Below are 23,643 nucleotides of genomic sequence, written 5' to 3' on the forward strand. Positions count from 1 at the left end.
AGTTGTAGTCCAACAATGTGTAAAGGGTACCACCATGTTGACTATTCCTGTGTTAAAGGGTACAGTTCAACACCTTGATGGATAACATAGCTCCTACTAACATGCTCACCAACATGTAGTGAAGTGTGACAGAAGCTTCCTTGTGGTGACATTGTAAAGGGATATAATGCATTGCAGTAATTACAGTAATCCATCCTTGAGCTTACCAATGCATGGCTCACCTTGGCCAGCTACCCTTATCCAGGAATGATCACAGCTGGGTACTAGCTGAAGCTGGTAGAAAGTGCTCCTAGCCAGAGCAGCTGTTTGTGCCACAAGGAACAAAGATGGACGGAGGAGTGGCACCCAGACTCCACCACACCTATTCCTTATGTGAAAGCGCAACGCCATCCACCCAATTTTCAGATCAGGGAACCACTCTTCCGCATCCACAGGGCTTCTGCCTTGTCAGGATTCAGCTTTTGGCCCTCATCCAGCGCAGCACTGCGCCCTGAATACGGTCTTCTACCGCTTACAACCTTATCCCACATCTGGTCTGAAAACAAAGTCTAGTAAAATTCCCAGCATTGGCATTCCAGTGAGGACAGCTGCTTAGGAAAGCAATGTGGTAGGAGAAGAAAACAATCAGGCCTCTTGTCATTGTTAGCGGACCAATTCAAGTGCAGTGTATCACGCTTCAAAGCATTTGTTGTTTTTGCAGTAGTTTTGAAAGAGAAAATGTGTGTGTGAAAGAGAAAAAGTATTGCTTGGAATAATCACCGCATGAGAAGATGTGTTAATGCCCTGGTTTTAAGATAAAAGAAATAGTATGCTGTTCTTATATGATAACAGGCAAGTTTTCTCCACTGGACACTGGTCCAAGAGGCCATGTTTTGTCATCTACAAATCGTGCACTCCAATCTAATGAGGGAAATCCATATGTGGAAAAGAGGCTTCCATGCATGGATCTCCTTGCTGGATCAGAATCTGATCCTACCTATATCTGGATGCTCATTCACACACATTATAATCCAGAAAAGTGCCCTGCTGGATCAGACCTAAGGCCCATCTTGTCCCATAGTGGTCAACCAGATGCCTGTGAAAAGCCTACAAACGAGACATGGGTGCAGTAGTCCTCACTCACTCATATTCCCTCACCATGCCTAGTCACATGTGGAGGGTGATCCACATTGTACTACACAGCTAGGGATATATATTCCCATGATTATGGCTGGATTGGGTGGCCTGATCTGCACTGAACTACCAAAGGAAAGAAGACCCTAGGAACCGAGAATAAAATTATTGTCTCTAAGAGCTTTCTTTACCCTAGCCTCATCCAGTGATAAATTCCAAATCCATGTAAGTGAAGAGAATGAGGATAGTCAACTCCATAAGGTCAATGGATATTCATTTTATTATAAGAGATGGTTTCTTATTTGAGAATGTCCCATTTCACACCATTCACATCCTTGCCCCACAGGTTCCTCTTCACCTTCTGTCCAGTACAATATGACTACGAGAGTTCCCGACATGCCCCGTAATTTTACCTACCTATTGTGGGTGGCATCTCTGAGTCTATAACAGGGAATGGCTCTGGTAACTCGACTCTGAAAGGAAGTTAGTGCTGTCATTCTATGAACTTGAGGAACCAACCTGAAGATGGCTGTCTCCAGTTCTTCTCCTCAGACTAGTTACTCTGAAGAACACTAAAAATAGGCCAGGGGTTGGGTTCTTCTAAGCTATGGCCCTTCTTGATCCAGATTCCCACCTTCCCCAAAATTAATTTTCATTACCCCAAATTCCTTTCCTCAATGGGAAAGTGGGAGGGAAACAAATGATTGGGAAATTTGGGAGGGAAATTGCATAGCTTCTGGAATAGAAATTAATGTGTAAAGAGCAAAACTGTTTTCTGGCTATGTGGGGCTGAGGAAACTTTAAGTGGACCTGTTCCATGAAGTCCAGCATTCTGCAGCCAACAACATCCCACCAACCAGGTGCCTCTGGAAATTCACAAGCCAGAGTGAAGCTGATGGCCTTCCTCATCCTAGCATCTGGTGCTCAGTGGTATGCTGAGGTTCCACTGAGATGCAATAACTATTAGCTGTTGACAGATGTATCATCATGCATTTGTCTAAACTATTTTTTAAAAAGTCCATCCAGTGCAGTTGTCATTACAGTCATACCTCGGCTTACAGACGCTTCAGGTTGCATGATTTCGGGTTGCGCACCGCGCTGAACCCGGAAGTACTGGAATGGGTTACTTCCAGGTTTCGGTGCTCGTGCATGTGCAGAAGTGCTAAATTGCGACCTGTGCGCGCGCAGATGCGGCGCTGCAGGTTCCGAACATGCCTCCCACACGGATCACATTCGCAACCCGAGTATCCACTGTACTGCATTTTAAGACTGTGAATTCCACAAGATAACTGTGGTTTGTATGAAGAAACCACCTGTGCTTTGTGATGCTTTCTTTTTCCTTTTAGATCTTAAAAAAAGCAGGAAATTGGGTTGCAATAGTGGAGGAAGCAGCTCAAAGCATGGCATACCATGGACAGGCAGCAAGGTTTGGTGCTCAGGATATGTCTTCCACCTCCACAGTTTGAGGGCTCAGCCACACTTAGCTTTTGCCCTATGCGTTCTAGGCACAGAACCACGCTTTCCCAGTCCATGTCTGAGCACTTATTTCCCCAGGAAAACCCGCTCTTTCATGCTAAATCAGAACAACTGGCAATCTGGGGTTGGTTTTGTTTTTTGTTTTGTTTTTTTTTTGCAGAGCAGAATTGCTTTCAGTGGTAAAGAGCAGGTTTTTGAGGAGTAAGCACAGGAGCAAAAAAAAAAAAAAAAGGCACTTGGACATGAGAGCTTTAAAGTACAGACATGTGTGAGAAATGTGGCACAAAAGGAAGTCTGGATGAGCCCAGGCACAGTATCCCTCTGAATGCCACTGGCTGAGAATCACAAGTGGAGAGTGCTTTTGCTTTTGTTCCAGCCTAGTGCCAGGTTGATAAAGGCTGCTGCATTCTTTACAGCCCATCTAAAACTCTGATTCATAAACCATTCCCTGCCTGCACATACTTCTCTGGGAGAAGTTGCTTCTTTTTACCACTGGAGGGAGTAACAGTCATATCAATGTAACACTGAGTTAAATTTTACTTCTCAACAGTTATGGTGCACCTTTTTATCTCCACCCACCCCTCAACTTAAATTCTTGCTTTAGACTGAAATTCCACATACACTTACACAGGAGGAAGCCCAACTGAATTTAATACAGTAGTATCTCATGTTACATACGCTTCAGGTTACAGACTCCAGTAACCCAGAAATAGTACCTCAGGTTAAGAACTTTGCTTCAGGATGAGAACAGAAATCGCGCAGCGGCAGCAGGAGGCCCCATTAGCTAAAGTGGTACCTCAGGTTAAGAACAGTTTCAGGTTAAGAACGGACCTCCAGAATGAATTAAGTTCTGAACCCGAGTTACCACTGTAGAATGGGTTACTTCTGATCAGCATGCACATGATTTTATGGTGTAATTTACTGAATTACTTCTTGGTTCAGGAGTTTTGTGGGTTCCTCCCTTCTCAATGGGCAATTTCTTGTGATCGCACATCCCCTGTCATACTACAAGAGTTTTTCACAATACATTCAGCATGAGAGTCATATTTATGCCAATGAGCAGTGGCGTAGCGTGGGGGTGCAGGGGGGGCCGGCCGCACCGGGCGCAACATCAGGGGGGGCGCTCGCACTCACAGCTCTCTGCCCCTACCTGGCTCACTCACTCTCTCTCACTGCAGTGCTGGCTGTGCGAATCCGATCCGAGCCGCTGGGTCGCCGCCCACTGTGGAGGGGGTGGGGGCCAGGTGTGCGGTGCGGAGAGAGAGCGAGGGACTATCTGGGGGAGGGACAGTGCAGTGGCCGCCCAGCGCAGCGCGCGGGAGAGAACCACACCAGACCAGCCCAGGCAGCAGCAAGAAGAAGCTGGCAGCGGTGGCAGGTTAGGGGGCGCAAATTACTTGCCTTGCCCCGGGTTAGGGGGTGCAAATTACTTGCCTTGCCCCGGGTGCTGACAACCCACGCTAAGCCGCTGCCAATGAGGAAAGAACACTGTAGCTTGACAAAAGCATGTTCTCAGATAATGTGAATGCAAGGCATGTGGGTGGGCTGGTTAGCTCTCCTGCTCCCATTTTCCTCCCTGTAGACGTGCACCCAAGATTCTGTTCTTCCACCCTGCCAGACTGTGGGTGTTTATTGTCAGATAGATGTTTCTCATGCATTCAAGTTTTTTGGCAGTGTCCTCACATCATCAAAATGCCAGCCCATTTAAAATTCCCATCAAAATTCCTCACCCCATTTAATCCAGATTTGCAGTTTCTGGAGGAAATCCGGCAGCAGCCAGCATGGTCCTGTATCAGTCACAAAGCCACCTTGTTGGTGTGGGTTTTGTTTAAAAAACCTGGTTGCAAAACTGCTGAAAAAAAGTTTTGAGCTGATAAAAGAGGCTGCCCATACATTTTATCCTGCCCAACTGATGTTTCCATGGATGATCAAACCCCCAAAGTGTTAATCTGATTTGACCCTGTTAGGTGAGATTTGTGATCTTACAATAACAAGAGTGGTCCCTCCTCCCCCAGGATAGAAGAACTTGGGAAGAGGCAGGGTCTGTACGTACTAGGAAAGAGAAGTGTCTGCTCTCACCTGCTTAAGACTATCATTAGCAGACAGAGGACATGCTTCTGGCATGTGGCAAAGGATGACAGTCAAGAATGTCCTTGGAAGTCATTCTTGGGGGAGGGGGGGTCAACAGAAGGTTACAGGGACCCTTTGTCAAACAGAAGCAGCTTTTGGTATTAGCTTACTGAACCCTCTTGGCAGAGTGGCAAGATAAGTGTTGTGCAAATCGGCTTTCAATTGTTTTACTGAACCCCACTCTCTGGCCCAATGGTTAAGAAAGATTTCATTTTTGTTCACTGTCTGTATAAAACCCCCTCCTGCTGCCATCACATACCATTTGTAGAGAGAGCAGTAGGAGTGAAACGAGAGATGAGCCAAAAATCTTAATTAAAAAAGCAACTTTTTTTAATTCTCCGGGACCATCTTCCCACATATCTTGTAAGGATAGCTAAGATGATTTACCTTACAGAGCTGCTGGAAGGATGACATCTAAAGGCAGATTACCCTCCGTTTCTGGTAGATCACCCCCTCCCTCATGCAGAACCGCATGCTATTAGTTTATTCACCAGCCTGTGTCCACACACAAAAAAATAACCCCCCCCCCACCGCACTGCGGACCTCAAAATGCAGTTCAGACTAACGAAATTTTAAAGTATCTCTATCGGCACCTTCACACAACACATTCTAGTGCTTTTTCCTGCCCGGCTTTAAATGCAAATGCAGACATTTTCTTGGAACGGGGTACAGTTGCTGCAGCAAGGACCGGAGCCTGATCTGATTCCTTCCCAAATAAACTTTAATTTAATAATGGAACCAAGTATGGAAGAGTGAGTGACAAACCGAGACACGGCAGCTAGGAGCAACTGCCCCTATGGAGAAATCTCCGGGGTGGGCGTATCCCGAATGGCGATGGAAGAAGAACCAGGGGGGGGGGAGGGGGAGAAGCCAAGTCACCCCGCGCTGGCGCATGGCGGAGACAGCTGCACCAGGCGCGTGCGCGAAGCCTTTCCCCGCAGCCCCTGCCTTACGCGCTGATTGGTCGCCGGCTCTCGATCGTTGCAGCGGGTGGCGGGCGGCGAGGCCGTTTCCGGCGCGGGGTTGTGACGTCTTAAGCGGGGTGCCGAGGTGTCCGGCGGGCGGCCGGGCAGGGCAGCTTGTAGGAGATGGCGGAGTATCTGGCCTCCATCTTCGGTACCGAGAAAGACAAGTGAGTGGGTTCTTCCTCCCCCTGGCCTGCCCTCTCTCTCCAAGGGCGGGGGCCGGCCTACGCTTGCGGGGTGGGTGAGGGGGGTGGCGGGGCCTGTGTCAGCGCCCTGGCGGGGGCCATTCCTAACAATGGTTCCCCACGAGGAGCCCTTTTTTTCCTCGCTCTCTCGTGCGCGTGCGCGGTTCTTGGCCGTAGAAGCCTCGAGCGCGCGAAACCTCCTTCAGCCCTTGTTCCGTTGCTGCTGCTGCAAAGTGTCTGCCTCGTGCAAGCCTGAGAGGCGCTCCCTATTGGACCTTAGCGGGCGCGCTACTTCCTTCCCTCACGAGCCGAGGGAGGGAGCGCGCTCACTCGCGCGCCTGCCCGCCCGCCAACAGCCCAGGGGGCGCGCGCGCCCTTCCGGAAAAGAGCTGATGGCGGGCTCACGACTGCGAGGAATCCCCAGATCCGTTTTTTCCCTCCTCTGCTCTCCTCTTGGTTTTCCTCATGAGGGGAAGGGGGAAGGGCCGGCGCTGCTAAAATGGTCGGCCTGGCAGCAGGATCGCCGCTGAAGATCTCGTGGGGGAAATCCCCTTGTGTGTCTCCGGGACGTAATGCTTTCTCATCACGCCTAAGGAGTTTTGAAGGGGCGCAGAGCTTGTTCTGCTAGTGCAACTACAGCCTCAGTAGAAGTGTTCAAGCTGGTTTTCATGATCACACTCAAATCTATCTATCTATCTATCTATCTATCTATATATAGGTACATGAGGTAGAAAACTGTACATAATATTTTAGAGGAGGAGGGTTGTGGCCCTTTGAGCTGGGTACATCTGCCTTCCACTCCACTTTTCTGTTCACAAGGAGAGGAGGGAAGCAGGTCTCAATCTATCTAAGCTTGAAGAAACTCCTTTGCTCACTACTAAACTTCATGTCCATGCACTGATACTGGGAGGAAGCAGTAAACTTGAATTTCCTAACTGGGCAGAAACAGTAAAAACCAGACCATGCAGCATGTTCTATTTTACTCTCATTGAAAGCCATTTCTGGGGGCAGCTTACTACTATGCTACCCAAGTTAGTGCAGCACTGAGCAACTGAATGTCTCCAACTTGCAGACAACGGTGCAGAAGACTCATTTGTTTACAAGTGTTGTCACATGCCTGCCAAAACTGCTTTTTTCAACTTTTCTATGGTGTGGAAATAAAGCAGCTGATATCTGCATTTCACACCTATGATATGAATGTTCCCACCCCATCTACTATCCAACATGCCCTAGTAGTGGACAAATGGAGAGAGGAGAAAGTGCCATAGGTTGAGGCAGAGCATCTGCTTGTTTTATAGACGGTCCCAGATTCAATCCCTAGCCTAGCATGTCCAGATTGGGCTGGGAAAAGACTCCTGTCAGAAACCCTGGAGAGCTACTGAGTGAAGACAATGGTGAACTCTAGTAATTGACAAGGATGCACATCTGCCATCAGACCCCCTTAGTTTTCACCATTCTCAATTTTAGAGAAGGTGATACCGTACTTTAAAACAGCCAATATCAATTGTAGTTGAATCATTGCTAAAATAGATATGAACTAGCACAGGAACGGAGAACACCTCTTCCTAGACCTCAGGACTCCACTGGCCATGCCTTGGCTGGCCCTGCTTCACAATTCAAGTGCTTTTGCCTGGCCAGAGTGTATTCTTTTGATTAATAAGCTTAGCTATAAATCCATAACTAGTTTGTATAGAAATTGTTTCAATTGATACAATTTTTGTGTCTTTTGGTTTCAGAGTCAACTGTTCTTTTTACTTCAAAATCGGAGCATGCCGTCATGGAGACCGGTGTTCTCGGTTGCACAATAAACCAACATTTAGCCAGGTTGGTGTAAATTTTTTTGGTAGAAGTCTTACATCCAATACAGCCATGACTTTCAGAGCTCCAATCTGTGATTGTTAAATCTGAGAAACTATAAAAGTATCATGTATATATTTGTTGATTTGTCCTTGAGTTGCTATTCATTTCTTTTACTAGCCCTTTGAAATATTTTTTTTAAACTTTAATGGTTGCAGAATTTTTTTCCATAATTTTTCCAATATTAGATGTCAGCCAGTGGTAACCTCCTGGGTAATATTTAGCAACTATATAGCTGTTTTTTATTTAAAAAATGGGCCAAATTCTCTCTTGTAAACCAGGGATAGCCAAAATGGTGTACTCCATGTGTTGTAGTGCAACTGTCATAGTCCCTGAGCACTGGCCAATACTTCCATGGCAGGAGTAATGGGAGTTGAAGTCTAACAACTTGGAGGACACCATGTTGATTGCCCCTGGTGTAAGTGTGCATGTTTTCAAATGTAACCAAAATGCCCCGACAAAGCGATTCTGTGAAATAGCAAAAATGCACATATCCTTACATTCTAAGAGATAATGGCATTTGCAGATGTCTTCTCTACTACTTTATATTTCCAAGTATGGCATGTGTGGAATTCAGAGCAGTCCCTATAAAATGAGTGGGGGCTGTGTAACAGTATAAGAGCAACATAATCAGTTTTAAAACCTTTAAAGTAGTTTGAGAATATAGGCTAGCATAAGGCTTCCCAAACTGTTGTTCACAAACCATCAGTGATCCACAAGCTTCATTCAGGTGGTCCATGGTGTGCCCATAAAAATACAATGAAAAATCATACAGCATCTAGCACAGTGCGTTATAATTGCTACAGTGGGCAGAGAAAACGTTAAGTGGTCCACCAAGACCCTAAGACACTTTCATGTGGTCTTTGTAACCACTGGGTTAGCCTGTACAGATTAAAGCTGGTTGTGATGATCACATTCAGTTTGGTTGTTACAATTTTGTTTAATTTATTTTTGAACTCTAATTTTATTTTTAAAAATATCCAAGCTCCCTTATATCTTAGCCTGCTCATCTACTTTCAAATTGACATAGTCAAAATACAAAACAAATAACTTCACCAACTTCAATACTTAAGCATGAAGTAAAGTAGAAAGAGGCAGTAAGGGAGAATGTGTTCACAGACTGACTGCTTGGGCAACTCTTAAAGCTAAACTCCTATGCAAACTTACTTGGGAATAAACGCTGTTGAACGTAGTAAGACTTTTATAAGATTACATGTAGAAGAGCAGACTGGAATAGTTTGGAACAAGAGCTTGTCTTATACTTTGGTCCACCTAGTATATATGCCATAATATTGTTGTGATCCACCAATATAACATCATAGTTTGATGCTCCACTGATGCCAAGAATTTGCATGTCCTCTCCTGAATATTTAATTGTAGTAAATCAGGAGTTGAACTGAGCTGTGGTATCTGCATTTATTTGAACTTTGTAATAAGAATGCCAAAGCAGATGATTAAATGTGGCAAACTTTTGTGGATTGTAGTTTAGGGTGAATTCCAATAGCTTCTGTGAGTGGAATCAACTTAACAACATGATTTTAGCATCCTGCCTTCTGTGCAGCCCTCGTTGTGCCCCCATAATCTTCTCCAGTGTTGGTGAGGGGACCTGGAGTGAAGCTGGGGTTATGGGGAAGAAGAGGAAGCAGGGACCCTGTTGTGCACTTGCACAGTGTTGAATTTCACTTTCAGTCCAGGGGTATTTACATCTGTCGTAATGACTGATAGAACAGTTAAGATATCGTTATTGGGAATCCAGGATTTGTTTGGAAGATTTTAACTTGCATCTTCTAGATTTGGAGGGACAGTTTCTGTATCTTGCTTTTTCAATAGAATTTTGATCTTTGTCCCTCCATTATGCACACCCCATTTATATATGTGCATTCAAATACTATTTTGCAGTTAGGTCAGCTAATCTGATCTGTGACTTAAATTTAAGAGTCTTCTCCTGCTTACTTAAACCAAATAATTTGGCTTAATAAATTAATGTCATGATGTGTTAGGTACTGAACAAACAGTGAATATATATTGTGTTCCTACTGCTACTACTGAAATTGTTTAGTAATTCAATGTGGTTTAAAAGACTACCATGCTGGTTCCTGCCCAGCTTGCACTAAAATAGTGCTGTAGGTGAGAGAAAGTTGCAAGTACTCTCAATTCGAAATAAGCTAAAAACAGTCAACAAATGTAGATGTATTTTGTCTCTACCGTGGCTAGGGACCAGAGGTTAACACTGGCTGGTTTTATAAAAACAAAAATGCTCTGAAAACAATGTTTTCTTTAAATACAGTTGGTTATATTAAATTTGGATGAAAGCTCATGAAAACTAACATTTTAATTAAGTAACACTGAGCTACTTACACTAATATGGACATTAAAACTCTGAGATATTAGATTACTAACTTAAACATGGTTTGTTTTTTCAGACAACTTGATTTTAAGAAGAACGATACAAATGTAAGGTTTCAAGTCTGCCTGGGCAAATCCTTCAAGTAGAAAGCACAAAGGCTGAAAGGATATTCTTTCTTTAAAGATCTGCAAACTGAACAGTTAGAAACTCATATTATTTAAACAGAAGTTCCACCAAGGAAATGCTTGTTTAGAGAAAGTGATGAATTCTGTTCCTTGTGGCAGTGGCCTTTTGTTAGAAAGGCACTGCATATTGGGGGCACCATGTAGCATTTTTTATGGCCCTCCGTATTTGATAGGATTAAAATTAGACTAAATTTAGGCCCATGCTAATAAGTTACTAAAATAGTATATTGCTAATTCTCCTTCTGGGAGCTGAGCTGAGGATGCCTCCCTTGATAAGCCAATAGCACAACTTCTTGGTGAAATTAAAACTTGTTTACATAATATGACTGAGTGATATTTCAAAACATGGTGCAAATAAAAAAGAAAATAGTGTACCATTTGAATATAATTTTATATTAAGCTGTTCGCAAAAAAAGTTGTCTCTTTGCAATTGTCTATTATATGCACAGCAGCCAGTAGAATTCCCCTTTTTATTTTTTTTCCCCGCAGACCATCTTGATTCAAAACATCTATCGTAATCCCCAAAACAGTGCACAGACGGCTGACGGCTCACACTGTAAGTCCCACAGTTGGAGAAATTTTTTTTAAGAATGGTGTTAAAGAGCCCATTCCTAAATATGAGAAAATCATGTTGGCTTCTGAGCTGCTGACATAAAGCTGTTGCAAACAGGACAAGTGATGGAACTCTTACATAATGATCAAGCATTTGTCAAATGCCTATGTTATGTGCAAAAAAAAAAAAAAGGTTAAAAATGATTGGTTTTTTTGCTTCAAAACTTCCCATATAAGGACATGAGCATTAAGACATGTTCATTATTTATAGTACACCTTAGGCATTTATCAAATGACTTGATATTTTAAAATCTGAAAACATAGGCTTTTTTGCCATATACGGTAAGTGATACTTGGGGATTTTTGGTTCACCTTAACATTCTTAGGCAATAGAGATTTCATAACAGCCTTATTATTGTGTGTTATAGTGGGATCTAGTTCCTGACAATTTTCAATCTTTCCATATGTTAAGGCTATTTATTGCTTCAGGTTCAAGATTTATGATAATAAAATGCCATTAGATGCATTTTAAATAAATGCAATAATAAGTGTTGTGAGATCTCTATTTTTTTCCTCAATACTAGGGTGGTTCAGAAGGGTCACAAGTCAAATGGCGCATATTTCCCTCGGGAGAAAATAACATTCTCTCTTTCAGCACTGAGACTCAACTAAAAGTGATCACCACAAGGAAACCAGTTTCTTGTTAAAACTTATTTTCCATAATATAAAGTTGTTGCGTTTTGTATTTCAGACCATTGCCCTCTTGAACATTTACCGTAACCCTCAAAACTCTTCCCAGTCTGCTGACGGTTTGCGCTGTAAGTTCATACAAGTTCCTTCACTGGTTCCCTGGGCTTGATTGTCAGAGCTCAGTGTCAACTGAAGCTGGTCTACCATTTTTAGTTTAATGGAGCAAACTGATCACATTTTATTAAATGTGCCTGAAATTTTTGGTCCTTCACATATCCCATGCCCACCCCACCCCCCAAAAAAACTTGTTTCCTCTGAAACTTTGGCTACCTGCCTATTTTATGCATTTTTTAAAGGGACACATTTTAAAGTTTTCTTGAGCAATGGCGCTCTCTACTCCATCCTTGCCATTGGCCTCCATCATTTTAATGTGTCCTTGATTATATTTAATGTCACATATTACTGTTATCCAAAGGCTAGGTCAACAGCTTATTAACTTAACTCAAGCACTTATCCATCTGTTTACAGATGTTAAAATCACTTTAATTTGATCTCTCTGCATAGGTACGGTTAAAATTCCTTCCTTGCTTTAAAATCTGAAATTATGAACTGATATTCATTTATGGGAAAGTGTGGAGATTGTCTTGAACTAATTCTTAACACTTGTGTAGTTATAAACTGTGAAAATATTTGTCTACTGTACATCAGTAGAAGTAAGTGATTTAAATGGGTAAATAATTGAGCTAATCTGTGATTTGCTCTTGAAGCAGTTAAACAATGCAATAATTAAATGACTTATTGTTAAGCACAGTCTGGTATTTACAACACTATTTCTACTAGCACTGCTAAATGATATTCAGTGTTACGTTCGTATCTGGGCATGTGCTAAAATTTCCACCAATCTGGTATAAGTAATTCATGCTGTAGCTGCATGGTTTGCTGTGGAGCTCTTTTTATTTGTCCGGAATTTACTGGCTGAACAAACATAGCAGCAAGTCTCTTTAAAATGATAGTTCAAATGCAATGTTTAAAATTTGGTCTCAGTTGAGTAATGCTGCTTGAGAAATCAACAGCCTTTTGCTGTTTTAGGAATTGCATGGTTTGTTATAGTTACCTAGCAAATATTTACATTGTTTAACTATTCTGCTCTCCATAGATGTCATATAGTATTATCAGTTGTGTCTAGTAGTCGAATTCTGGTGGTGTACTTGTTCAACCTAGTAAAACACCATCGCTTAATTTGGTTTGTTTTAGTGTTACGTCTTACAGGGAAATGGTTTTATCAAGTTTTAAAAAATCACATATGGCAACAATTGATATGTGTTGAAAAACCAAAGTAGATTTTTAAAAACCTTGTTAATGATTATTTCTATTTCTGCTGACAACTGAGAAAACAGTTAGCTATTAAGCTATCTTGATATTTTGGTTTGGGACAGTTTAATCCATTTTTATCAAGCTCATAGTGTATTTTAAATGGGATTCGACATCTGTCAGTCAACATTTAGTTCCTAATTCAATAGTGTCCCATTAAACTGTAGAGTTGTAAAATGTAGAGTTGTAAGTGTGGTCATAGTTTAATAGGAAATAGATCCGAGAGTGGATCTCAGCTACTTTTTCTATTCATTAAAGGTGGTGGGAAACTGAATTTTGAAAATACCATAGAATTTTCCCATCCTTATGTATTTTAGATTTATATATGAGAGGGTAAGGTGCTTTCTAGAACTACAGACCACTCAGGGTCAGATAGCTATACATATAAAGCTTTAAATTGTGCTTGATGTATGCTAAAATGCTATATCCATCAGTTTTTGCCATACATACTGGTTTGAAATTCATATTTATTTATTTAAAACCTCCCCTGTTTATGAACAGGTGGTCTAGATGCCTGAAAATGCTTACTTAAGGGCATGGAAATAATATAGCATGACTTACTTTAAGTATTCTGAAAAATGTGAAGACTGAATTAGCTTTTGGAGCAAAATTGGGTTCCTTTCCCCCGTCAGTAAGCCTAGTTTTGCTAATTTGAAGGAAGTAGAAACATGTTAATACTGCGTTCAGTAAAGCATATGAATTGTGAACAGTTTTAATTAGCAAACTAATTATAGTGTACGTGGCCAGACTCCAAGGGATGCTGCTCTGCTGTCGTAAGGTATTCAGCAACAGAAGTGGGGAACATTTTTAGTAGTTCCTTTTACCCACTAAAATCCCTACCCCCCAAAAAACTCTGCACCAGACGATTGGGGAACCCTCAAGCACATTTGGAGGGAGGGAAGCCTGCTTGAGAAAGAAGGATTTGCTGAAAATTTCCTTCTTCCCTGTTCTGTTCAGAGATGCCTGCTGTCAGTAGAGCAACACCTGTTGGATTCCACTGTTTGCTTTTAGAATATTTTTTAAATTAAATTCCCTTATACAATATTTTATTTCTCCCCTTATTTGAATCCTAGTACATTCTTCAAAGGCTGTTCATGAAAATCTGGTGCACTAAAATTAAGATAGTTGGAGCTGAGGGCGGTTGCATTCTATATCAGATCAGTTTCCTTAGATTTAAACCATTCTCCATGGAAGTGTGTTATCTATCAGGTTATTGATTAAAACTATTAAGAGATTGTTGTGATTGTTTTTTCTTTAGGGGCTTGGCAGAACTGTTTATGGTCTACTCCTAATGGTTAGCTACATATTACGTATTTTTTACTCCAGTAGACGGCTTCTACTTACTTTTCTACTTACATAAAATATTTTTAATGTGCTCAGAGTCCTTTGCCTTGTTTGAGATTAGATTCTAATTAATTTGGCTTGGTATTTGCAGGTGCTGTGAGCGATGTTGAAATGCAGGAACATTATGATGAATTCTTTGAGGTATGTTACACTAAGTAATGCTTTGAAAATTTTATATAAATGAGAACATCAAGCACAGTTAACATTATAAGCTTTGAAGTTTATCTTAGCACAAAAGACGAACAAAATTATGCCAGATACTCTTCTTCAGCAAGAGGGGAGTATTTGAAATTCTTTGTTCCTTTGATTCATCTAAGTGTATCTGGCTTAAGTAATAATTCTCTGTAACAAACAATAGATTATGGAAAAACGTAACGAGTGATATCCAGCTAGTGTCCCTGAGGGCATTTCTCAAGCCTGTAGGCCCCACCAGACCACTTTGGACAAACCACACACCCAAGATTGTTTGACATCAGGCATCAAAAAGTTCAAGCTGTGGTTGTAAAGGAAGAATTGGGAAAGTACTTAAACCAGATGTTTTCAACCTTTTTGAGTCCATGGGTCCCTTGAGCAACTTCCTTCTTTTTGTGGCACCCCTGTGGGGCTCAGCCCAGTTATGTCACTCCTTGCCTGCAGAGCCAGCAGCCTCTCACCCTTTTTCGAACACCCTCCCTTCTGGAGTGTTTCCTCAGTCTCCTCTCTCTTTTCTTTGGGAGTTGTCCAGGCGGCTTCAGCTCCTGCCCCTGTTCTCTGAGCTGCCCCACCCACCCCATCCCAAAGAGGGTTGCCTCCTCACATTGCCCCACAGGGGCCTGGGCAGAGGATGCCCCCAGCCTTAATGGCCCAGCGGAGACTGGCCAAAGGTGAACATGCACCTTACCTTGGGAGGCTGCAGTGGCAGCAGCAGAGTTCCTCACCCCTGAACAAAGTCAGGGTAGGCCCATTGAAATAAATGGGCTTAAATTACTTAATTTTAATTCATTGAATCTGCTCTGAGTGTTAACGACACAGGATATTGCCCATTTTATTATTCAGTCTTGAGTTATTTTAGTTTTAGATGTGTAGTTTAATTTTGAATTCTTATTTGTTAAAAGCTATTTATGTCCTGCCTTTCTGGATACAAATGCTTCCAAAGTGGCTTACAAGTAACATCAAGATGCAGTCTTTGAAGCCACATTAACAATATCAATATATAAACATATCAGCATATAAAATTGTCACGATTTCCCCTACAGGGCAGTTGGTGGTAGATGGGAAAGAGAGCAGTTAGGTCAAACAGGCTCTCCGGTCTGCAACTTCCTGCTTTCTTCTGAAATCCTTCCCAACAAGACATCTAGTGGTAAATAGGGATAGAGCCATTGCCAAACCCTATGTAGCCAAGAAAAACAGATTAAATGACAAGTTGGTGATGTATAGGCTTGCTAATCCATCTAGTTTAGATCAAATTAACACTCATTTTTTCTTCATTTAGGAGGTCTTTACAGAGATGGAAGAAAAATATGGTGAAGTAGAAGAGATGAATGTCTGTGATAATCTTGGAGATCATCTGGTTGGAAATGTATATGTAAAGGTAAGATATAAAAAGTCCACAACTGCTGATCAAAATCTTTAAATGTCTTGCTTTGTATATTTGAAAAGTAACTAGCAGTCTTGAATAGTAAGGCTATGTGTATTGCATAAATATTAATTAATACTTTCAAATGAAACCTATTAAGCCCAGCAAGAAATGTAAATAAAGAAATGTGGTGAATGAACTAAAATGCTATCTCCCTTATCTGACTGTCTGCTTCATTTCTATTTCCCCCCAATATCACACTCATCATGTCTGTAGACACTTAATGCTCTTAATTGTGCTACAACACAGAGCAACAAATGTTTAGAACGACTTTTCAGATTGGGATTCATATATGGAACTTCTGTACATGTACTCTCCCCTTTGCTGCATTTTAACATTACAAAGTAATTGGTTCTTGTATCTTAACTATTCCTGATTCAGGTCCAGCCTGGGGCATTTTCCTTTTTTTATTCTCAAAAGTATACACTTAACACCAGGCATTGGTCAGCACTATAGCTACTTAACTACTATAGCCACCCGGGGACGCGGGTGGCGCTGTAGGTAAAACCTCAGTGCCTAGGACTTGTCGATCGTATGGTCGGCGGTTCAAATCCCCACGGCGGGGTGAGCTCCCGTCGTTCGGTCCCAGCTCCTGCCCACCTAGCAGTTCGAAAGCACCCCTATGTGCAAGTAGATAAATAGGTACCGCTTTATAGCGGGAAGGTAAACGGCGTTTGCGTGCGCTGCGCTGGTGCTGGCTTGCCAGAGCAGCTTCGTCACGCTGGCCACGTGACCCGGAAGTGTCTTCGGACAGCGCTGGCTCCCGGCCTCTTAAGCGAGATGAGCACACAACCCTAGAGTCGGTCACAACTGGCCCGTACGGGCAGCGGTACCTTTACCTTTATAGCTACTTAAAGTGGTTGTTAAATTGTGTAATTCTGTCGAGGATTTTCCAACAAGGAGAATGTAGTTAACTAAAATTATTATTATGACATAGGAAACTATTAGGCAAATCTAAGGAACATCTAAGAAAAAAAACTAGAAAAAGCAAAATAAAAATAGCCACTGAAGTGCAGTTGGATAGTGAACTAATGCTGCTAAAAATGACCTAAGTGTTGCTGGAGTATATCTTGGAACGATAGCTGCCACATCCACTTGAATAAGCAGGGCTTATTAAAATCTTTTCAATTGACATTGGTGAAAACATTTCCCAATTCATTCTTTGCTTGGACAGGCAAAACTAGACACAGATGTGTGCCCCTCTATTTATAAATATGCTGCTACTCAAACCAATTTTTTTGCTGTCATATTCCCTTCCCTGACCAATACATTTGGGTCCAAGATACTTTGGTTATTGTCAGAATACAGTACAATGAAACTGTTTAATTGTATTGTTATTGTCAGTCAACTAAGGTCAACATTGAATACAGTATCAAACTTTACTACAAGCAACTGGTACATTTCTATAATGGACAGACTACATTCAGTTTACTTCATATGAACATATACTGGTTCTCCCCCCCTTTTTAGAAATTTAACAAATGATTTTTTAAAAAAGGATTATCAATAAAAATGTAAACATGACAAAAATTGAATGGTATATGAAGAATAATGATACCTTTCGGGGACACATTAAGGATATACAGTAGTACCTCGGGTTAAGTACTTAATTCATTCTGGAGGTCCGTACTTAACCTGAAACTGTTCTTAACCTGAAGCACCACTTTAGCTAATAGGGCCTCGCACAGCCAGAGCACGATTTCTGTTCTCATCCTGAAGCAAAGTTCTTAACCCGAGGTAATATTTATGGGTTAGCGGAGTCTGTAACCTGAAGCGTATGTAACCCGAGGTACCACTGTAGAGTAATCTTGATTCTAATAAAAGTATATCATGTTCTGAAAGAATTCTGCCCTTATGCGTTGATATGCTATTGACGTGCTGCTTGTGTCCCCATCCCCCGAAGCATGCTTCCTTATTATTTCACTAACACTACGTAAACGAAGCTTTTGTGCTTTCCTAATTTTCATGTTGGCACTAAGAATCATGTCAGTTCCTAGTAATATGTAAAAGTGGAGACTTCATTTTTGTAAACTTAACCTTTTTTTCCAGTTTCGACGTGAAGAAGATGCAGAAAAGGCAGTGATTGACCTGAACAACCGCTGGTTTAATGGGCAGCCGATACATGCAGAGCTCTCCCCTGTGACAGATTTCAGAGAAGCTTGCTGCCGCCAGTATGAAATGGGGTGAGTAAACTGTTTTCTGCTGTCTCCATTTTTGAGGTGATTTTGAAATGCTTTTTTGTGTTAAAAAATCATGAGTGACAGGACACTGCTCCATGGTTTTGAATCCTGATATGCCCTCTGTGAATGGACATATTCCCTCCATTCACAGAGGGACCTGGGATCCAGTAGAGCAGGCTTCCTCAACCTCTGCCCTCCAGAAGTTTTTGGCCTACAACTCCTATGATCCCTAGCTAGCAGGACCAGTGGTCAGGGATGATGGGAATTGTAGTCTCAAAACATCTGGAGAGCTGAGTTTGAGGAAGTCTGCAGTAGAGCTCCTGCTGTAATACAGGACAGGAAGAGCATTTTTTAAAAATGCCTCTCGGTTGCTGTCAAGGTTCCCCAGCTCAACACAGCAGATTTTAAAGGGGATACATGAGGATTAGGAGCTCAGCAAGAAATGCTGCCCTCTTCTGGCAGAAGCATCCTGTAAGTGGAAAACCACTCATAGAACGGTCTCGCCAGCAGAAACTGTGTTAGAATCTAAGCCAATAGCATTTGCTTAATCATCATCAAAACCTTGCGTTGTTGTTTTTCCCCCCTCAAGGGAGTGTACACGAGGAGGTTTCTGTAACTTTATGCATTTGAAACCCATTTCTCGAGAATTGCGACGTGAGCTGTATGGCCGCCGCCGCAAGAAGTAAGTGCTTGTTGTTCTTTTATATAAAAAAAACTTCTATTTTTAAAAATGTGTGTTTTTCTACAATGGGAGAACTTGTAGGTAAGCTAGATGGTGCAATACTACCAAATTTGTCACAGTTTATGAAGATGAAGACTGATGCAAGTACCAGCAATTCATGGTTTTCATGTTGCTTCCCATCCCATTTCAGTTGAATGCAAGTAACTTTAGCAAACTGAAAACTGAATGCAGTGGCTGACAAACTGAGCTATTAAATGTTGGAGCAATAAATGTGCACTTGTTAAATTGCTGATACTGTGCTTTTTCATAAGAATTGTACCTTAGGGCTGATAATGATGGGCAATAGTGCCCTATTCCATGCAGAGTACATAAATGTTGCAGTAAGGTGTCTCTTACTGTGTATGGGTGATACCGTGAATTGCTGTTGTTATACCCCACCTTTTCCCCTGACAGGGACTTAATGGTGGCTTACAGATAAAAATAAGAACAGCTAAAAACATAGGGGGAAATAATTTTTTTAAACAATTAAACATTGATAGAAATATATATAATCTATTACAGCCATACAAATATATTTATTTAATACTGATGTGCAGGTTAGCAAAGCTGGAGCAGGATTGAGCACAGGTGATTGGTTTTGCAATACAGCTCTAGTAAAAAGATTGCATTGGGTTGTAAAGGTGTGAGTTCAAGACTAAAATAAGACAGACTGGTGAAAATGTTGATTTATCAGGACATCATGCAACTTTAACCACAGGTTGAAGCAGTTCATTCATCAACTTAATTAGGGTGTTCCTGTTCTCCCATTAACACTTCTAAATATATTTGCAGGAGTCTGGTATGAAGTTGCTTTCTCTTATTTCAGTTGTAAATATGGTATGCATCTGTAGCTTACAAATGCTAGCTCTCATAATTCTAGCTGAGGTGGCCTTTTCCCTCCTCAAACGACCACAGGGCTAGGGAACATCTTGAGCCAGTGTTGTAACTTGTGTTGATCAGTTTGTTACATAATTCTAATCAGTGCTTATTGTTTAAATATTTCTATGTAAGCAGCTTTGTGAGGTTTGCCTAGAAAAGTGATACATAAAGTATATTTCAATATTTATTTAAGTTTCATTTGAAATCAGTGCTTCATTCTGAAAAAAATATCTCAGTGAACTTTTTAATCTCTAATTTTCTATCGCCACCTACCGCTGTTTAAAACCAAAAAGCAATCACAAGTGATACCCAAGTACGACTCATTGAAATCAATGGCCTTAAGTTGTTATTGTTTATTAAATTTCTATACCGCCTAAGTTACTTGAGAAACATCCAGTGTCACACCAGGAAATGTAACATGAGTCCTGTTCCTCCCTTCCTGCTGCAGGTCCCATGGGGGAGGGGAGGAAAAAACAAGTCTCATTTGTGCAAGCAGAAGTGTTGCACAAGCGTGACTCCACAACTGGAAATCAGCCATTGATGTCTATGGGTCTGCTCAGAGTTTGACTGACGTTGGATATCACCCGTTTTGTCAACGAAAAGTTAGTCCCCCAAAGAAATTCCAGGGATTTCTCTGGAATGAGTTTGCACATCTTCCCCATAATGAGGAAGCTCTATCTGCTTTTCCCAAGTTTAGCTGTACCCACAGCTCTACAAATACTACTTTTGGGGGATTGGATCTATTATATAATTATGCCAGAACATGCTGGTTTAAAACCTGAATGGGGCAAGGTAGTAGTACATAATTGGGAACTACTTGTTTGTCACCTGCTACATGTGCTTGGTAAAATGCTCCTCTCTAAAGGATAATTCATAATTGAATTTAGGATGTAGTTGCGTAAGTTTTGAAATGTTAGAAAAGGATATTGCAGAATATCACAGCACACAAATTCTGTATTTTCCTTGCATCTGGTTATCCTCTATGTGGACCACTTCCACAAGCTGCTAAATACACAGTAGTATTGATATACAGCATATGCATAGGCTGTTAGATGTGAATCCGATTCAAGCACACAGCATATTGGGACAAATGTTGTTGGGTCTAGCACTGCTGCCTCTGATGTAGCTCATCTGGATGATGGTAGGGCCTGGCGGAAGGTAGGAGCCAGGAATGGAAACCAGCAAGGTCTGTGCTGGCACAGCCATCTTAATTATGCTTGCCCTACAATTAATTGCTGTATGCTGGGGGGCAGGGCAGTAACAATCATGTTTGATATTGTACTTGTAACCTGCCCTAGGGCCTAATGCTGAAAGGCAGAAAAGAAATCTAATAAAGAATAAGAATTAGGAAGTGGCAAGAAGGTGGCCACTGAGGGCAGCTTGCTTATCTACATGTTGTTTTCCCAAAGGGTGAAGACATTTACTAAATATTGAAATACTCTTTGAACCTCTTAAAATTGCCTTTTATAAATGCCTAATGTGTGTGTTCTGTTGTTGCCCTATTCTAATGCAGCTATATTTGGCTGCAAACAAGACTCCACACCCTTCAGCTCCATCCATTTGGAAGAGGGCAGTTACTTACCAGGACCAAAGCTCAGTTCTCCTAGGTTACTAATAAAAAGTATGGGCAGCACAGTTTTAGTATTCAAAAAAGCAGACTCTTGCATAAAAACCTTGAACAAGTTGTGTTTTTTTTTAAAGGTTTGTATTTGAGCAGTTGTGGCTTACATAGTCTTGATGCAAGGACAAATGTGAGAAAGTTTTTCACTGTGCTCATTTTTTTCTACCAGGCATAGATCCAGGTCAAGGTCCCGTGAACGTCGCTCTAGATCCAGAGATCGTGGTCGCGGAGGTGGAGGAGGTGGTGGTGGCGGCGGCGGCGGTGGTGGCCGGGAGCGTGATAGAAGGCGGTCAAGAGATCGTGAAAGATCTGGACGATTCTGAGCCATGCCATTTCTACCTTATCTGTTAGAAAGTGTTGTAGTTGATTGACCAAACAAGTTCATAATGAAAACTTTTTTTAAAAGATGGGCTTCTGAATAAAAATTTGTAGTGATACAGTTTTCTTTGCGTAACTGATTTCTTATGGAAAAAATATTTCTTTCACCTTGATGAATGATTTGGGTGGGGCGGGGATTGCTATGTACTGCAGAAGAGCTGGTTTTTACATTTGGATATGCATTAAATTGTTCATGTATATAATACAAAATATTATATACATTAAATTGTGCATAAGCAGTTACTCATTTACGTTTCCCTCTTTTGTTATGCTTTCTGCTTATTTAGGTTAGCGTAGGCACCTCTAAATGAAAGCTGTGAAGGAGCATTTCTTTACTCAGACAAGATGCTTAGTTATATAAATCTGTATGTTTCTTTGTTACTAAGAAATCTGTTCTCTGTGAATGTGGCATTTACAATAAATCCAGTTTTTGAACTAAAAAATTAAAGCCTATTGTCTAAGCACTCCTGAGTAGTTGCAACTCCAGGTTGTGCCAAAATTCAGAGTTTATTTCCACATGGAAGCCTATTTTAGTTAAAGTGCCATATGAAAGCTGAACTTGGGGGTTCTTTATTATAACAAGCTCACAATGAGTTTTAATCTGCAGCTTGGTTGTAAAAGTGCTGAGGCAAATGTGACTTGCAAAACAGGCTTTTTGTCCAGCCTCAGGAAGAAGTCAGTGAGAGTTGCCAGTTCACCTAAAACAAATGCCACCTTTAGTCATATTTATTTTATGAAATTGCATACCAACCTTAAATCAATTTGTATGCTTCCCCTCAGTCAATTGCTTCCTAAGATCATGGACAATAATACGATGGTTCCAGGACCCAGCATAGATGTCTGAAAAACAAGTCATGCCAGACCAATCTCCTTTCTTCTGATAGAGTTACAAGCTTGGTGGATCAGGGGAATGCTGTGGATGTAGTGTATCTTGATTTCAATAAGTCTTCTGACAAAGTCGATGTGGGCTGGATGAGGTAACTGTTAGGTGGATTTGTAGCTGGCTGGCTGGCCAAACCAGAGGGTCACTAATGGTTCCTCATCAGCCTGGAAAAATGACATGCGGAGTGCCCATAGGGTTCTGTTCTGGGTCTGTTGTTGCTCAACATCTTGAGGGGATGCTCAGAAAATTTGCAGATAACACCAAAGCGGGAGGGGTAACTAATGCTACAGAAGACAGAATCTGATTCAAGATGGCCTTAACATTGAATTTCAATAGGGAAAAAATGTAAAGTTCTACACTTAGGAAGAAATATAAGATAGGGGTGGGGCACAAATATAAGGGGGAGTGCCTGGATTGCAGGTAAAAAAAACAAAATGGCCCTCAGATGCTATCCAGACTTAACACCCCACAACATAAACAGGTCAATTGCTTGAATGCTGTACTCTTGAAACTTTGTCTTGCTTTTTAAACACTTCTTTAAAGCAAATCATGGTGCTCAATGCGGTTTGTCCATTGACTGAGTGCATTACTATTGCAACTCAATAAGAAAATGCATCTTCATGCTGGGTGCAGATGAAAATCTTCACAACGTGTGAAATGTCCCTCGATCCTACAAGGGCACGTTTCATGGGAAGAGGTGACGCCAACGGACGGGGCTCGCAGCAAGAAACGAGCCTACGATGATGAGTCAGCAGTGGCGCTGGTGGCTCCCTCGGCAACGCAAGCCGAGGATCGGGCGCGCTGACTCAGGCTTGCTTTTAGCTGCGGCGCAGGGGCTCCGTATCCTCCTCCCCGCGGGAGACAAAGCGCATCGCCCGGCAGCGTAGTCCAAAGCAGGCGCTGATTGCAGCCACGCAGCCCGGCAGCCACGCATCTTGCGCTCCGCGCCGCCGGCTTGAGCTCGAGATAAAGGGAGGAAGCGCGGACTAGAACGCGCCCCGAGACTTCCGGTGTGATTCGACAGCTTCGAGTGGCGGCTGCGCAATATGCCTATTGCTTGAAAGGGAAGGCCAGCCGCCAGCAAGAGTTGAGACTGTTTACAGGAGAGGTGGGCAGGGCAAGGGCAAGGCGATCGTTTTTTGCTGCTGCTT

At 41.9% G+C, this 23,643-nt stretch overlaps 1 protein-coding gene across 5 annotated transcripts; it reads left to right on the forward strand.

Moving 5' to 3' along the window:
- The first annotated feature begins 5,692 nt into the window (after window positions 1-5,692).
- On the forward strand, window positions 5,693-21,673 carry U2AF1 (U2 small nuclear RNA auxiliary factor 1). Of its 5 annotated transcripts, XM_083500571.1 has the most exons (10): window positions 5,741-5,851; window positions 7,606-7,693; window positions 10,150-10,180; window positions 10,748-10,814; window positions 11,562-11,628; window positions 14,307-14,356; window positions 15,687-15,785; window positions 17,880-18,013; window positions 18,600-18,692; window positions 21,401-21,673. In XM_083500571.1, exons 6-10 carry the CDS (start codon window positions 14,327-14,329, stop codon window positions 21,552-21,554), a joined length of 510 nt encoding a protein of 169 aa, XP_083356697.1. In that variant the 5' UTR covers window positions 5,741-5,851; window positions 7,606-7,693; window positions 10,150-10,180; window positions 10,748-10,814; window positions 11,562-11,628; window positions 14,307-14,326; the 3' UTR covers window positions 21,555-21,673. The 5 variants fall into 5 exon arrangements, with proteins under 5 accessions (XP_083356695.1, XP_083356694.1, XP_083356693.1 ...); XM_083500569.1 differs by lacking the exon at window positions 11,562-11,628 and having other exon boundaries at window positions 5,693-5,851; XM_083500570.1 differs by lacking the exon at window positions 10,150-10,180.
- Window positions 21,674-23,643: the final 1,970 nt, after the last annotated feature.

The sequence above is a fragment of the Podarcis liolepis genome, assembly GCF_965112155.1.
Source record: "Podarcis liolepis genome assembly, chromosome: 4".
NCBI lineage: Eukaryota > Metazoa > Chordata > Lepidosauria > Squamata > Lacertidae > Podarcis > Podarcis liolepis.

Bases quoted from the DNA above. Each gene is read 5' to 3' on its own strand.
- U2AF1 (XM_083500568.1), top strand. From the start codon at position 5,808: ATGGCGGAGTATCTGGCCTCCATCTTCGGTACCGAGAAAGACAA. The intron at 7,694-10,747 runs GTTGGTGTAAAT...TTTTCCCCGCAG, and splicing joins ATAAACCAACATTTAGCCAG to ACCATCTTGATTCAAAACAT. The intron at 18,693-21,400 runs GTAAGTGCTTGT...TTTTTCTACCAG, and splicing joins TATGGCCGCCGCCGCAAGAA to GCATAGATCCAGGTCAAGGT.